This window comes from Mobula hypostoma, chromosome 3 (genome assembly GCF_963921235.1).
Source record: "Mobula hypostoma chromosome 3, sMobHyp1.1, whole genome shotgun sequence".
NCBI lineage: Eukaryota > Metazoa > Chordata > Chondrichthyes > Myliobatiformes > Myliobatidae > Mobula > Mobula hypostoma.
Window position 1 is genome coordinate 9874858 of NC_086099.1, and position 16111 is coordinate 9890968.

The 16111-nt window shown below is 41.3% G+C and overlaps 1 protein-coding gene across 1 annotated transcript in view; it reads right to left on the reverse strand.

Moving 5' to 3' along the window:
• LOC134343849 (methyl-CpG-binding domain protein 3-like) overlaps window positions 1-16111 on the reverse strand; it is a 138899-nt gene that overhangs the window by 7590 nt on the left and 115198 nt on the right. The window contains exon 6 of the mRNA XM_063042628.1: window positions 11053-11181. Coding sequence (XP_062898698.1) covers window positions 11053-11181 — 129 coding nt within the window. The remainder of the gene's footprint in view (window positions 1-11052; window positions 11182-16111) is intronic.

The following is a 16111-nucleotide window of genomic DNA, read 5'->3' on the forward strand; positions in this document are numbered from 1 at the left end:
GGTAACTGGAGGAAAGTATGGGGGGTGGTAGTTTTTAAAATTATATACACAGAGAGTGTTGGGTACCTGGGACACACTGCTGGGGTGGTGGTAGAGGCAAATACATTGGGGGGCATTTAAGAAACTCTTGGACAGGCACATGGATGGTAGGAAAGTAGACAGCGAGCTGTGCAGAATGAAAGGGTTAGATTGATCAAAGATCAGATTAATTGGGCCAAAAGGCCTGTGGTGTTCTATGTTCTAAGTCATACAGTACAAAACCAGGCCTTTTGGCCCACAATTACGTTGATCTTTTTGCCTATCAATACCAGTCCCATCTGTCTGCATTAGCACTATAGCTCTCTACGTCTTGTCTATTTAACTTTTATTTTTTTATTTTCAGATACAACATGATTACAGATGCTTCTGGTCCAGCAAGTGTCACGTTTTCAACAGTTCTTTTCATGGACCCTTTAACATCTGCTGGTCAGTAATGCTAACAGATTAGACCAGCTTTCCATTTTCAGCAAGACTCTGGCAACCGCAGTGAATTTGGTAAAGAGATTCAAATTAATTGATGGTTTTATTTAGATGTCCAGAAATAAGACCATTTACACGGCATCTGGACACATACAAGTAAAACAGATCTCAGTGTTGGAATATATGAATAATGCTGAACTTAATTATGAGAATGAGCAGTCGCTATGCTATTGACTATAATAAAAGCATCGTACTGACACATCATACATAAGTTATTACCCTCAACCATCAGGCTGTTGAACCATGGAATCATAGAAAAGTACAGCACAGAAACAGGCCCTTTGGTCCATCTAGTCCATGCAAAACCATTTAAACTGCCTACTTCCATCCACCTGCACTGGAACCACAGCCGCCCTTACCCCTACCAGCTATGAATAATTAAATTAAGGATTTAATTATTTATTATTATTAGTTTTTTTCCCTTCTTGTATTTGTACTTTGATAATAAATTTGCTTTGAACTTTGTAAGTAGATAATAATTCATTATTCATGCTTTTGATCTATATTGTTCCCAAAAAATAGGAACATTACTTTTTAACTGAGCAACACACATGAAACACTGGAAGAGCTCAGTGGGTCAGACAGCCTCTATGGAGAGGAATGAACAACTGATGTTTTGGGTCGAGGCTCTGGAAAGGAAGGGGGAAAGAAGCCAAAAAGATGTGAGGGAGGGAAAGAGTATAAGCTGGAAAGTGACAAGTGAATCCAGGTGAGTGGGTGGGGGAGGGAGCTGAAGGAAGTAGCTGTGAGGTGATAGGTGAAACCAGGTGACAGGGAAGGCAGGTGGGTGGGAGAGGGGAGGAGTAAGGAAGAGCTGGAAGGTGACAGGTGAAATCAGGTGACAGGGAAGGCAAGTGGGTGGAAGAGGGGAGGAGTAAGGAAGAGCTGGAAGGTGACAGGTGAAACCAGGTGACGGGGAAGGTAGGTGGGTAGGGGGGGCAGGGATGAAGGAAGAAACTGGAAGGTAATAGGTGAAACCAGCTGAGAGGGAAGGTAGGTGGGTGGGGGTATGATGGAAGAAGCTGGGAGGAGATAGTTGAAAAGGCTGGTAGGAGAGTGGACAATGGGAGAGGAGCAGTACCAGAGGGAGGTGATAGTCAGGCGAGGAGCTGTGGTAGCAAGCGAGGACATGGTCACAGAGTCAGAGGACAGCGGAGTTCCTAGAGGGGGAGCAGTGAGAGAGGGTCTCAATGAAGATCCATCAAAGAGAAGATTAAAATTTCTTCAGGGTAGGCAAAGCTCAAAGAAACTTTGCAATGGAGCAGCAAATCGTAATCATTAATCTGAATACTTAGTGGGGTGAAGGGCCAGTTGTTATGTGGCATCTCTCTATGAATCTATAGTTCATGGAGAACACGCTGACTCCACAAAGACAGCGCTCACAGTCAGGGCAGAACAGGCATCACTGGCAGCAGCGCTGTTGTACTCTGCCACAGTAACCCGCTACGGCAAATAAAAATAAATGAACTGGATGAAAAAATAAAAATAAAAATACTAGGTACTGGAATCCAGAGGAACAAGCACAAAAAGATAATTCATGTTAAAGAATTATCAACTAAAATATACAAATTGATAAACAGATATGTTAAATGATGGAAACAGAGACTGAGCACGATATATGAAGCTCTCTATCAGAATAATTCGAGTGAAAAGGCAGCAGGAGTAGAAAAAGAAAACAGATGGGATAGTGTTGGGGCAGCACAGTAGTGCAGTGGTTAGCACTATGGTTTACAGTACCAGCCACCCGTCGCTGCCTGGAAGGAGTTTGTTTGTATGTTTTCACTCACTGTGACCGTGTAGGTTTCCTCCCACAGTTCAAAAACCAAAATGTGTCCAAAAATGTGGTACGGGTGTAGATATACCCAGCACTGAGACACGGTTGGTATGTTAATTGGTCATTATAAATTGCCCTGTGATTAAACTAGGATTAAATTGGGGTTCTGCTGGGCGGTATGGCTCAAAGGACCGGAAGGGCCTATTCCATGCTGTACCTAATAAATAAATTGATTAATATACTCTTATACAGTACTGTGCAAGTGTTAGGCACTTACATATAGCTAGGGTGCCTAAGACTTTTGCTAAGTACTGTAGTAATTTTATGTATTTCACTGTACTGCTGCACAAAAAAGGATCAAGAATCAACTTTATTCACCATGTACATTCATTCATATTTATTAGGAACTTACTGTGATGTACTGATCAGGCACGACATACAACAATTACACAGAATATAGAGATACACAGCACTGTGCAAGAGTCTTAGGCACATATATCTAGCTAGGGTGCCTGAAACATTTGCACAGTGATGTATTTGTCAAGGTGGAGTTGAGAGAGAGTTTGTAAATCTGGTGGAACCAAAGGATGTTGGGGATGGTGAGGGTGGATTGTCACGGGAGGGCGGGTACAGGTGGCAGAGAAGGAGTGCCAGGGGTGGGGTGGGGGGTTTGCATGCATGCAAACACACAACCCTGACACACCAGGCAAGGTAATTTGATTCCAAATAATAGGTATATTGATCATTATAGAATGTTCTCTGGTGCTTCCCACTCCCCCCCCCTTCCCCTTTTCCTAACCATGATCCCCCTATCCCTGGCCCATCACGCTCTCAGTCCACAACAGAGGCCCATATCAGAATCAGGTGTATCATCACTCACACATGTTTAGGAATAGCTTCTTCCCCTCTGCATCTGATTTCTGAATGGACATTAAATCCATGAACACTCCCTCACTACATTTTTAATTTCTGTTTTTGTGCCACTTATTTACATTTACTATAATTCAGTTTTGTCTCTATGTTGATGTCTCTATAGCCTCTATGTCTCCATTGTAATTCTGCAGGAAAGTGAACAAATTTCATGACATATGCCACTGATATTAAACCTGATTCTGATGTCATGAAATTTGTTTTTTGCAGTAGCAGCAATACAGTGCAATACTTAAAATTACTACAGTATTGTGCAAAAGTCTTAGGCATCCTAGATATATAAACGCCTCAGACTTTTGCACTGTATTGTACAATATGAAATTAGATGTTGAAGTATGGATTTGGAGTAAAATGTGTATAAGTACCAGCATGTATTTACAATGTAAACATTATAAAAAGTGGTTTAGCAACATAGAAAACCTACAGAACAATACAAGCCCTTTAGCCCACAAAAAGTTGTGCCGAAAATGTCCCTACCTTAGAAATTACTAGGCTTACCTATAGCCCTCTATTTTACTAAGCTCCATGTACCAATCTAAAAGTCTTAAAGTGCTTACAGTGCACTGCAGTGGTGGGGCTAATAAATAGAATGTGTGGGGGGTCCAACTAGAATGGTTAACCAGATTAACTACCTGGGGGAAGACACTTTTAAGATGGAGTGAAGTTTTCTTGCTTTCATATCTCTACCATACTTTCCAGAAGAGAGCTTTTAGAAAAGACATTCTGCAGGATGTGTAGTATGCACAATGAATAGTCGATACAAAGGCAAATATTATATTGAATTATTGTTTACACCCTTAAAATAGCCATGATCCAGAATCAGAATTGGGTTTAATATCACTGGCATATATTGTTTAATTTGTTATCTTTGTGGCAGCAGTGCTGTGGAAATATTGAGAAAATACAAATTGGAGCGTGGAATAGGCCCAACAAGCTGACCCACCCAGCAACCCATTTATTTAACTCTAATCTAATCACAGGATATTTACAATGACCAATTATCCTACTAACAGGCACTTTCTTGGACTGTGGAAGGAAACCCATGCATTCACAGTAAGGACGTACAAACACCTTACAGACAGCTTTGGAAATGGATCCCGAACTCTAACGCCCCGAGCTGTGATAGCATCGTGCTAACCACTATGCTACCATGGGGCCTGAAATATCAAATTAATTTTTAAAATGTTAAAATAGCCAGGATTAGAGACCACTGCAGAAATATTGAGAAAATAAAGATTTGAACAGTAATATTATTGTCACTACAATGGAGAGCTTCAATTGACATTTCAGCAGCAAATGAATCATATTGCAGCTGGAGTAAACCTGTATATTTACAGTGGTATCATTATTTTAATATGCTTACAAGGCACAAGGACTTGGCAATTTGAAATGCTGACGCATGTGGCTTATAAAATATCAATGCTGGCCAAAGCACTTAAAGCATATAATAGATAATATAGCTTGTAGCAGAGATAAGACCTTCATTCTCAAACAGCACATCATCAATCCAACGTAGAGGCAACATCAATCTTGCCTTGTTCACTTATCCACTGCAAGTCGATTTGATCATGTACTGAATTCTATAATCTATTAGTATTTGCTGTGATTGACCAGGATGGATAGAACATTGAATAAGGGGATAAACATAATGTAGATTCTTATTTAAAATCGACAAAAATGTTCATTTTCATTTGCAAATGAATATTTACAATTTATAGCCTAATATTATCTCCTGGAACGTGATCACAAACTATTTTGTAAGAAGCTGAAAGGCAACAGAAAAGATAAAGATTGAAGATTAGCTTTCATTTTCACACGTACATTAAAACATCGAAAATTACAGTGAAATGCACCAACTAACACACATCAAAGTTGCTGGTGAACACAGCAGGCCAGGCAGCATCTCTAGGAAGAGGAACAGTCGACGTTTCGGACCAAGACCCTCGTCTCCACCCGAAACGTCGACTGTACCTCTTCCTAGAGATGCTGCCTGGCCTGCTGTGTTCACCAGCAACTTTGATGTGTGTTGCTTGAATTTCCAGCATCTGCAGAATTTCTCATGAAATGCATCATTTTCTGACAAATTAAATCAGTGAGGATTGTGCAGGGCAGCCCGCAAGTGTCGCCACACTTCCAGAGCCAACATAGCGTGCCCACAACTTTCAGATCCACACACATTTGCAATGTGGGAAGAAACAGGAGCACCTAAAGGAAACCCAGGCAGCCAAAGGGAGAACGTACAAACTCCGTACAGACAGCTCCGGAATTGAACTCGGGTCACTGGCGCTGTAACAGTGTTAGGCTAACCACTACACTACCTTGCCATCCTACACTCTAGTTAGCATAACTTTATGTGTCTGTGAGAATAAAATAAACAATACCCTTTTGAAAGCAGACACTTTAAAGAATATGAATCAATCAGTCGTAAAGAGAGTTTTGGTACATTGGCCTCTATTAATCGAAGTATTGAGTATAAGAGCTGGAATGTTATGATGAGGTTGTATAAGGCATTGGTGAGGCCGAATCTGGAGTATTGTGTTCAGTTTTGGTCACGGAAATTACAGGAAGGATATTAATAATGCTGAAAGAGTGCAGAGAATGTTTACAAGGATGTTGCCGGGACTTGAGAAACTCAGTTACAGAGAAAGGTTGGATAGGTTAGGACTTTATTCCCTGGAGTGTAGAAGAACGAGGGGAGATTTGATAGAGGTATATAAAATTATGATGGGTATAGATAGAATGAATGCAAGAGGCTTTTTCCACTGAGGCAAGGGGAGAAAAAAACCAGAGGACATGGGTTAAGGGTGAGGGGGGAAAAGTTTAAAGGGAACATTAGTGGGGGCTTCTTCACACAGAGAGTGGTGGGAATATGGAATGAGCTGCCAGACGAGGTGGTAAATGCGGGTTCTTTTTTAACATTTAAGAATAAATTGGACAGATACATGGATGGGAGGTGTATGGAGGGATATGGTCCGTGTGCAGGTCAGTGGGACTAGGCAGAAAATGGTTCAGCACAGCCAAGAAGGGCCAAAGGGCCTGTTTCTGTGCTGTAGTTTCTATGGTTCTATGGTTCAGTCTGTAATAGTCTCTGTGATGGCTATTCTACGGCCCAGGAAAAATTGGAAAAAGCTCAGGTATTGAATATGGTTGAGTGGAATCAAAAGGTTTTGGGTTCCAGCATCATTAAAAAAAACTATGAGCCCAAAACTGAAGTCAATATTCAGTGCAGTATGGGTATAAAATATTCCTAGGCACTACTCTGACGATCAGTAAGGGACAATTGCTACAATAGAACAATAAGTACAGTAGAACAGATTATTTTCTAATTAAAATAATTAAAATGAATAGTTTTTGGACTCGATTTAATTTGAGTGTGATGTCTCCCACACTTCAAAGTACACCTCATTGTCGGTGAAATGTTTGTTACATCATGGGTTCAGAATCAGAATCAGGTTTAATACCACTGGCATATGCCGTGAAATTTGTTGTGGCAGCAGAACACTACTATATAATAAAAACTGCAAGTTACAGTAAGTATATTAAAAAGTTCAATTAAATTAGTGCACAGAAAGCAATGAGGTAGTGTTCATGGGTTCAATGTCCATTAAGAAATTGGATGGCTGAAGGGAAGGAAGCTGTTCCTGAAACGTTGGGTGTGTGCCTTCAGGCTCCTGCACCTCCTTCTTGATGGTAGCAATGAGAGGGGGGCATATCCTGGATGGTGGGGCTCCTTAATGATGGCATTGCTCCTTAAAGATCTTGCCATTGGTTTTATATGCCCTTTTTTAAATAGGACCAAGATTGAGAATCATGGCCAGAATCATGGTGTAGAACTTTCTGAGAGACGGTTAGATTTCAAACTCTATTCTGGAGCAGGGCAATAGTTCACAGAGAAAACCAGTTATCTGTATCTCAATGTATCCCAGTTGCCTTCCTCACTTTTAGATCACTGAAAATTACAGCAAAATACAGGCCCTTCAGCCCACGATGTCATGCCAACCTTTCAAACTATTCAACCTAAGAACAATCTAACCCTTCTCTATCATATAACCCTCCATTTTCTATCATCCATGTGCCTGTCGGAGAAACTCTTAAACATTCCTGATGTACCTGCCTCTACTGTCACTTCCACTCTCAGTGTAAAATACTTACCTTTGATATCTCCACTATACTTTCTTCCAATGAGTTTAAAGTTATGTTCCCTTGTATAAGCCATTTCCATCCTGGAAACAAGTTTCACACTTCAAAGTTGCTGGTGAACGCAGCGGGCCAGGCAGCATGTCTAGGAAGAGGTACAGTCGACATTTCAGGCCCAGACCCTGAAACGTCGACTGTACCTCTTCCTATAGATGCTGCTTGGCCTACTGCGTTCACCAGCAACTTTGAAGTGTGTTGCTTGAATTTCCAGCATCTGCAGAATTCCTCCTGTTTGCGCTGGAAACAAGTCTGTGACTTTCCACTTGATCTATGCTTCTCATCATCTTGGCCACCTCATACAGGTCACCTCTCATCCTACAGAAAATAGTGCTTGTTTGCTCAATCTATACTCATACGACAGCCTCTGTAATCCAGGCTTTTATCCTGCTAAGTCACCTCTGCACCCTCTCTAAAGATTCCACAACCTTCTTATAACAAGGTGACCAGAACTGAATGCGATATTCCAAGTTTAATCTAACCAGGGTCGTATAGGGCTGCAGCATTACCTCACAGTGGAAATAATTCAGAAGATGTGGAGCTCGGGCGGTTGGTGGTTAAGTTGAGCTGTTCTCCAATCTTGGCAATTTACTTGCAAACGTTCCATCACTATGTTGATTATGGTGGGTCCTCCAAATGCTTGGCCTTTATAAAAGTAAATAAAGGCCAAGCGTTTGGAGTTACACCATCAACCACTTGAATCTATCAACCCTGCCTTAAATATACGTAAAGATTCGGCTGCCACAGCTACCTGTGACAAAAAATTCCACAGATTCACAATTTCAAAGATTCAGACCTTTCAAAAAAAAAGTGCATGCAATATGTCCTAATCTCTCTTGGCAACAATTGGAAACAAAATGCTTCACAAAAATATATTTTTTTAACTTCCATATCTCTTCTTGTAAAAGTCAATGAAAGTATTAAGTAACAGAAGTTAGAATGGTAACTGTGAATATTTTTTCTTGTATGAACTGATACTTCTCCTTTGAAGTGATCAGCGGTCACCTCAAAACCAGTTGGACTTTGGTGATAGGGTCAAGATACCAAAATTAACTACCTTAAACTCAAGAGAGTCTGTGAATGCTGGAAATTTTGAGCAACAAAGATAAAATACTGGAGGAACTCAGCAGGTCAGGCAGCTTCTATTGAGCAGAACATACAGTCGATGTTTCAGGCTGAGACCCTTCATAAGTACTGGAAAGGAAGAGGGAAGAAGCCAAAATAAGAAGGTAGGAAAGGAGTACAAGCTGGTAGGTGATAAGAGAACAGGTTAGGGAAGGGTGGGTGCGTAAATACCTTTACTTGTGGTGCAGACAGGGGAGAATTGTAAAATACACATCAGTAATGCTTAAACACAAGAGATTCTGCAGATGCTGGAAATCCAGAGCAGCACACAAAAAAAAATAGAGGAACGCAGCAGTTCAGGCAGGAGAAAAATGAACAGTTGACATTTCATGCTGAGATCTTTCATCAGGACTGTAATACCTGCAATGCTGCATAGTCCACTCAAAGGTATCATCCTGTTAGATTAGACTGTTTAATTGTTATTTTCTTTGCAGCATAACAATTATGTGTTTATATTTTTATAACTAATTATATACATGTAGCTGTTTGGCATGTTTCCTAGTGGCTACAGTATGTGTAGCAATTGTTCAGTGTGTCCCCAAGTGGTTACGTTTGTATGATTCTGGAAGCTTCTCGTGGTTTTGTGTTATTTGAATAAGGGCTATCTGATTGGTTGACTCTTATCTACAAATTTGGACGGAATGTTTCTTGTCTATGGGCGTCTAAAAGGAACTGACCACACAGCTCTGCCACCCTTTTGCATCTTTCTCTTCACTTACTAGACCACTATCCCCACCCATTTTTTTAGTTCTCTTTGTTCTAGTCATCATCATTATGTACCATTCCATATGATGTGGGCAATTATGGACTTTGACCATGATTGTTCATGGCAAATGTTTCTACAGAAGTGGTTTGCCATTGCCTTCTTCTGGACAGTATCTTCATAAGACCAGTGACCCCAGCCATTATCAATACTCTTTGGAGATTGTCTGGTTGGCATTAGTGGTCACATAACCAGGTCTTGTATTAAGCACCAGCTGCTCATACGACCATCCACCAACGGTTCCCATGGCCTCCTGTGACCCTGAGCAAGGGGGCTAAGCAGGTGCTACACCAAGCAACACACGCAAAATGCTGGAGGAACTCCGCAGGCTAGGCAGCATCTATAGAAAAGAGTACAGTTGACGTTTTGGGCCGAGACCCTTCATCAGGACCGGAGAAGAAAGATGAGGAGTCAGAATAATAAGGTGGGGCGGAGAGGAGATAGAAACACAAGGTGATGGGTGAAACCAATGGGGGAGGGTGTGGGGGGGGGGATGATGATGTAAAGAGCTGGGAAGTTGATTGGTGACAGAGATACAGGGCTGGAGAAGGGGGAATCTGATAGGAGAGGACAGAAGACTATGGAAGAAAGAAAAAGGGAGGAGCACCAGAGGTAGGTGATGGGCAGGTAAGTAGATAAGGTGAGAGAGGGAAATTGGAATGGAGAATGGTGAAGTGGGGGGGGGGGGTGGCCATTACCGGACATTCAAGAAATCAATGCTCATGCCATCAGGTTAGAGGCTACTCAGATGGAATATAGTTGTTGCTCCTCCAACCTGAGAGTGGCCTCATCGTGACAGTAGAAGAGGCCACGGATGACATGTCGGAGTGGGCATAGGAAGTGGAATTAAAATGAGGCCACTGGGAGGTCCCGCTTTTTCTGGCAGACAGAGCTAGGTACTCGAGAAATCAGTCTCCCAATCTATGTTGGATCTCACCGATATACACTGAGAGCACCGGCTACAGTATATGGCCCCAAAAGACTCACAGGTGAAGTGGCGCCTTACCTGGAAGGACTGTTTCAGGCCCTGAATGGTAGTGAGGGAGGAGGTGTAGCACTTGTTTCGTCTGCAAGGAAAAGTGCCAGGAGGGAGATCAGTGGGGAGGGACAATGGGCAAGGGAGTTGTGTAGGGAGTTATCCCTGCAGAAATCCGGGGTGGGGGGGTGGGGGTGAAGATGTGCTTTGTAGTGGGATTCCATTAGAGATGCTGATGTTATGGAGGATTATGCTGGACGTGGAGGTTGGAGGGGCTGAGGACAAGAGGTGTCCTATCCCTGCTGAGGTGATGGGAGGATGGGGTGAGGGCAGACATGTGTGAAATGGAAGTGACACGGTTGAGGGCAGCATTGATGGTGGAGGAAGGGAAGGCCCTATTTTTGAAGGAGGAGGATATCTCCTTAGTTCTGGAATGAAAACTCATCCTGAGAGCAGATGCAGCAGAGATGGTGGAATTGTGATAAGGGGATGGCATTTTTACAAGTAACAGGGTGGGAGGAGGTATAGTCTAGGTAGCTGTGAGAGTCAGTGAGTTTCACACCTTGTCCAAAGGTAACCTAGAGGCTAGCAGAGGGAAAGAGTGCCTTACACTTCCTTTGGTAGACACATTTTCACCCCGCCACCCATATTTGCTCTAGTAGCCCTTAATAAAATAAACATGAAGTTTTGTGTCTCTTTCCAGATTTCTGAAAGAACCTTGGATTAAAAATATCACAACCCAACAATCCTTTGTTACAACTAATATCTCACATTTGTGCATCATGTTGCTCGTGTCCGACACGTCCTTCTTCTGTGACTTCTTCTGCTCGTGCCAACTCGTCCGCCATTAGAGCCTCTTCGAGCCTTTTCCGCACTTGCTGTACCCGTTCTTCTTGTTTCCTGTGGTGTTGAGAAAAAAAATTACATGCTTTAGAGATAACTTGAATGAAAAATGGTGGATTATGTGGAAGGAAAGGGTTAGATTGATCATAGAGCAGGTTGAAAGGTTGGCACAACACCTAGGGTCAAAGGGCCTGTACTGTAATATTCTATATTTGTTCTACATTCTTAACAAACAGTAAGGGTCTTCATCTACAAAATTCCTTGTTCACAACCTCTGCAATTCCTGAATCAGTCACCTTATGGACAATCTCAAAATCTGGGTTCGGTTTGGGAATTGGACAACTAAACATTTGCTGGATTGAAGGGAAGATTGGAGTATTGCAGATTTACCCTCAATGTCTATATTAGTGTTTTTTAAAATATAAAATGCAATAAAACCCACAGAATTCAGTGCAGTGATTTTGCAGGCTAATATTTTATGGTCATACTCCTATAAGTGAGGAGACAAGAGACACAGATTGAGTGGATAGCCAGGGTGGAAAGGGTAATACCAAGGAGTATAATTTTAAGGTGATTAGAGGTGTAGGGATAAGTAGCAGGTAAGTTTTTTTTTTAAAAACACAGCGAACAGTGAATGCATAGAATTTGCTGCTGCGGTGGTGGTTGAGAGTTACATTAGGGACATTTAAGAAACTCTGAGATAGACATGCATGAGAAAAATGGAAGGCTACATGGGAGGGAAGGATGGGATTGATCTTGAATAGGTTAAAAAGGCCTGCACTGTTCTGTAGTGTTTCCGTCTTCTATACATGATGGCTCAACCAGACACTGGACTTTACAGAACATGTACAGTAACATAGACTTGTGATTAAATTAATGAGTGCAAATGCTAATTTCAGATTCAAGATACTGTTAAATGATCTTAAGCAGAAATCCTTGCATCTAATACCCTTAAGCACAAGGTCAAATACGACAAAAGTAAATCAATTTGACTTTCAGATTCAGAATCAGGTTTAATATCACAAGAATATGTCTGAATTTTGCATTTTGGAGCAGCACATTGCAATATATAGAAACTATAAATGACAGTACGATAAGGCACAGAGGATTAAGATCAGAGTTTCTTCTACTAGATGAGCCAACCATGGTTGACGAGCTCCATCTGCCTGAAGAGACTGGCTTTAAAGTGCTAGTAAGCTGCCTTTGCCCCTTTTCCTATCAGTAGAAACGTTTCTACCAAGCTAGACTTGGTGGGCAGAGACTATTTGAGATACACACCATCGGAAGTATTTAATAGGTGGTGGAAGCTTATCCCCACCACCACTCCCGGCTATGACAACCTTATGAAACCCTCCAAACCTTAAGTACTGACTCTTAACTCCCCCCCCCCTCTCTCTGTCTCCAAAACCATCCCTATGAACCTAAAAAACAACTAAAACTGAGCCAGAACCTTGAGGGACATCACAGCTCTACAGGGCTGGAGAAGGGGGAGTCAGATAGGAGAGGACAGAAGGCCATGGAAGAAAGAAGAGTGAGGAGGAACACTAGCAGGAGGTGATGGGGAGGCAAGGAGATAAGGTGAGCAAGGGAAAAGGGGATGGGGAATGGTGAGGGGGGGTTTCATTACTGGAAGTTCAAGAGATTGATGATCGGCCCTGTATCTCTCTAACCAGAGGTTGGTGAATCTGTGGAATTCAATGCCACTGATTGCTGTGATGGCCAAGACGGTGAGTATATTTAAAGTGGCGGTTGATAGGTTCTTGATTAGTAAAGGCATCAAAGGTTACAGGGAGTAGGCAGGAGAATGAGGTTGAGAGGGAAAGTAAATCAACCACGACTGAATGATGGAGCAGATTTGATAAGTTAAATGGCTGATCTATAATTCTATGTCTTATGGTTTTATGATCTAAACTACGGCGTGAAGTGTAAAGGCTACAGAGAAAGTGTACTGCAGGTAAACAACATAAACTATATATATATATATATATATATATATAAAATATATACACACACACAAGATCACAACAAGATAGATTGTGAGGTTAAGAAATCATCTTCTCATACATGAGGTCCAACTATGTGTCTGATAACAATGGATAGAAGCTGCCATAGTGGTACATATTTTCAGGCTTTTGTATTTTGTGCCAATGGGGTGGATGGGGTCTTTAATTATGCTGGCTGCTTTACTGAGGCGCTCAGAAGTGTAGATCGTATGATCATTTGGAATATAAACCAATCTAATATTATTGATGGTATTCTCAAAAAAAAACATGATTTGCCATTTTCCTGACAATGTCTTTTAAATTAGGTAACATTTAAACAGAGAAAGCTCAGATCCTTAGATCTATTCTGGTTCTGAATTCTGGAAAGCTTTGATTGTGTGACTGCAAAATAGGCCACACAAAAAATAGCAGAATTATGGGTTCGGTACAGAGGGGATACAAATGCCTGAATTAGTGTTTGACCATGCTTTCTATTTCAAGTATTGTAGATTGCAAATACAGATGGATGCATAATTGTATAATGTTTACAGAAAAAAAAGATAAAATTTCCCTTAAGAACCCTGATCACATCAGTCAAAATTTTGAATACTGCTGCCTTCCAAATTTCACCAAACCTATCATGCAAGTGCCACCTGCTGGCATAACAGATGCCCTGTGGTAATAAGTCTGGTTTATTTATTTCATTTAGGGATACGGCACAGAACAAGCCCTTCCAGCCCAACTAGCCGCATCACCCAGCAGCCCACCGATTTAACCCCAGCCTACTCGCAGGACAATTTACAATGACCAATTAACCTACGTCATTTGAAATGTGGGAGAAATCTGAAGCACATGGAGGAAACGCACGCCGTCACTGGGAGAACATACGAACTCCTTACAGATGGTGCTAGAATTGAAATCTGACACCCTAAGCTGTAATAACATTGAGTTACCCTCTATGCTAACATTTATTGATTCAATGCCTATACATTTCCCATTTATACTACAAACGGACATGTACCTACTCACAATTCCACAGTTAAATGTGTAATATACCCTAACAGTTCTGCTGCTGCCAGGAACAACATATGAACATTTTAATCATTTTTTTAATATTCTCACTCTAATTACAACTGTCTAATTATTATTAATTAATATACTACTGAGTATATCCAACCTTTTGCCCAGATCCATATGCCTGTTATCTAAAATAAATGTCAAGCACACAAAGCATGGTCTCAGGAAAGCAGCAAACATCATCAGAGACCCCCACCACTCACTCCATGCTCTCTTCTCGCTGCTGCCATCAGGAAGGAGGTACAGGAGCCTCAGGACCCACACCACCAGTTCAGGAACAGTTATTACCCCTCAACCATCAGGCTCTTGAACCGGAGAGGATAACTTCACTCATCCCATCACTGAACTGTTCGCACAACCTATGGACTCACCTTAGTCATAGTCATACTTTATTGATCTTGGGGGAAACTGGTTTTTGTTACAGTTGCACCGTAAATAATAAATAGTTAATAGAACCATAAAAAGATAAATAGTAATATGTAAATTATGCCAGTAAATTATGAAATAAGTCCAGGACCAGCCTATTGGCTCAGGGTGTCTGACTCTCCAAGGGAGGAGTTGTAAAGTTTGATGGCCACAGGCAGGAATGACTTCCTATAATGCTCTGTGCTGCATCTTGCAAGGACTCTTCATCTCATGTTCTTGACATATACTGCTTATTTATTTGAAAGTCCTAGTCAGAAGTTAAGCAGGTACTGTTTCTTTGAAAGAAATGTCTAAAAGACAACTTGTCCTCTCTTCACTGCAGTTCAGTCCTTTTCCAGGCATGTTTTGTTTTCTGTGCTCCCATGGCACTCAACTGCATTTAAGTTAGCACTGTTTACGAAAAAAGAACTTTAATTTCCTCTCTAGGGCAAAAAAAAAGAGGATGGGAGAAGGATCTGCAAGGTAAAGCAAATTGCTGAGAGATTCTATAGGCAAATTAAATGGGTGAATAGAGAAAGAATAGAACCCTTAAAGCATGGACGTCTGTGTGGAACAAAGTAAATAGAGGAGCATGTTAATATATATTTCTCTTCCATATTTGCTGTGGAGAGAATGATGGAAGTTAAGGAAATAAATGGTGTTGTCTTGGACCACATACAAATTAGTAGGAAGGAGGTACTGGATGCCTTGAAGTATATAAGGGTAGATGATGATAATAACTTATTTATAGAGCTCTTTTCATACAGACCATGTAGTTCAAAGCCCTTTAGAATGGGATAGATTATAGGACCAGAGGGCACAGCCTCAGAATAGAGGAACGTCCATTTACAATGGAGATGAGGAGGAATTTCTTTGGCCAGAAGATGGTGAATCTGTGGAATTTGTTACCACAGGCAGTTGTGGAGGCCAGGTCATTGAGTGCATTTAAGGCTGAAAGTGAAAGGTTCTTAATTAGTCAGGGAGAGAGCAGGAGAATGGGGTTGAAGGGGTTTATAAATCAGACATGATGGAATGGCTGAACAGACTTGAAGAGCCAAATCGCCCGATTCTGCCATTATGTCTTATGGTCTTATAGAAAAAAGTGCAAACATGAAAACAAAATAAAATATAAAACTAAACAAGAAAACAAAAGACAAAAAGATGTTAGTTAAACACAAAATTAAATAAATAGGCTTGAAGCTGGCATTTAAAAGTCTCAACTGAGTTTTCATCCTTTATAGTTTTAGGTCTTGAATTCTACATTGTAGTTATTCCACGGGTAAGGTGTGCAGATCCCTAGGGCTTGACCTGGTGTATTTATGGACCTTGAGGGAAGCTAAAGAAGAAATTGTGGAGGACCTTGCAGAGACTTTTGCTTCAGCTGTGGCCACAGGTAGGGCTCAAGAGGACTTGTTAAATGTGGTAATATTGTTTGAAAAGCAGAGCAGAACAAGCTAAGAAGCTACAGGCTAGCGAGTCTAACATTGGTGGTGGTTAAGTTGCTCAAGGGGATTCTAACTGAC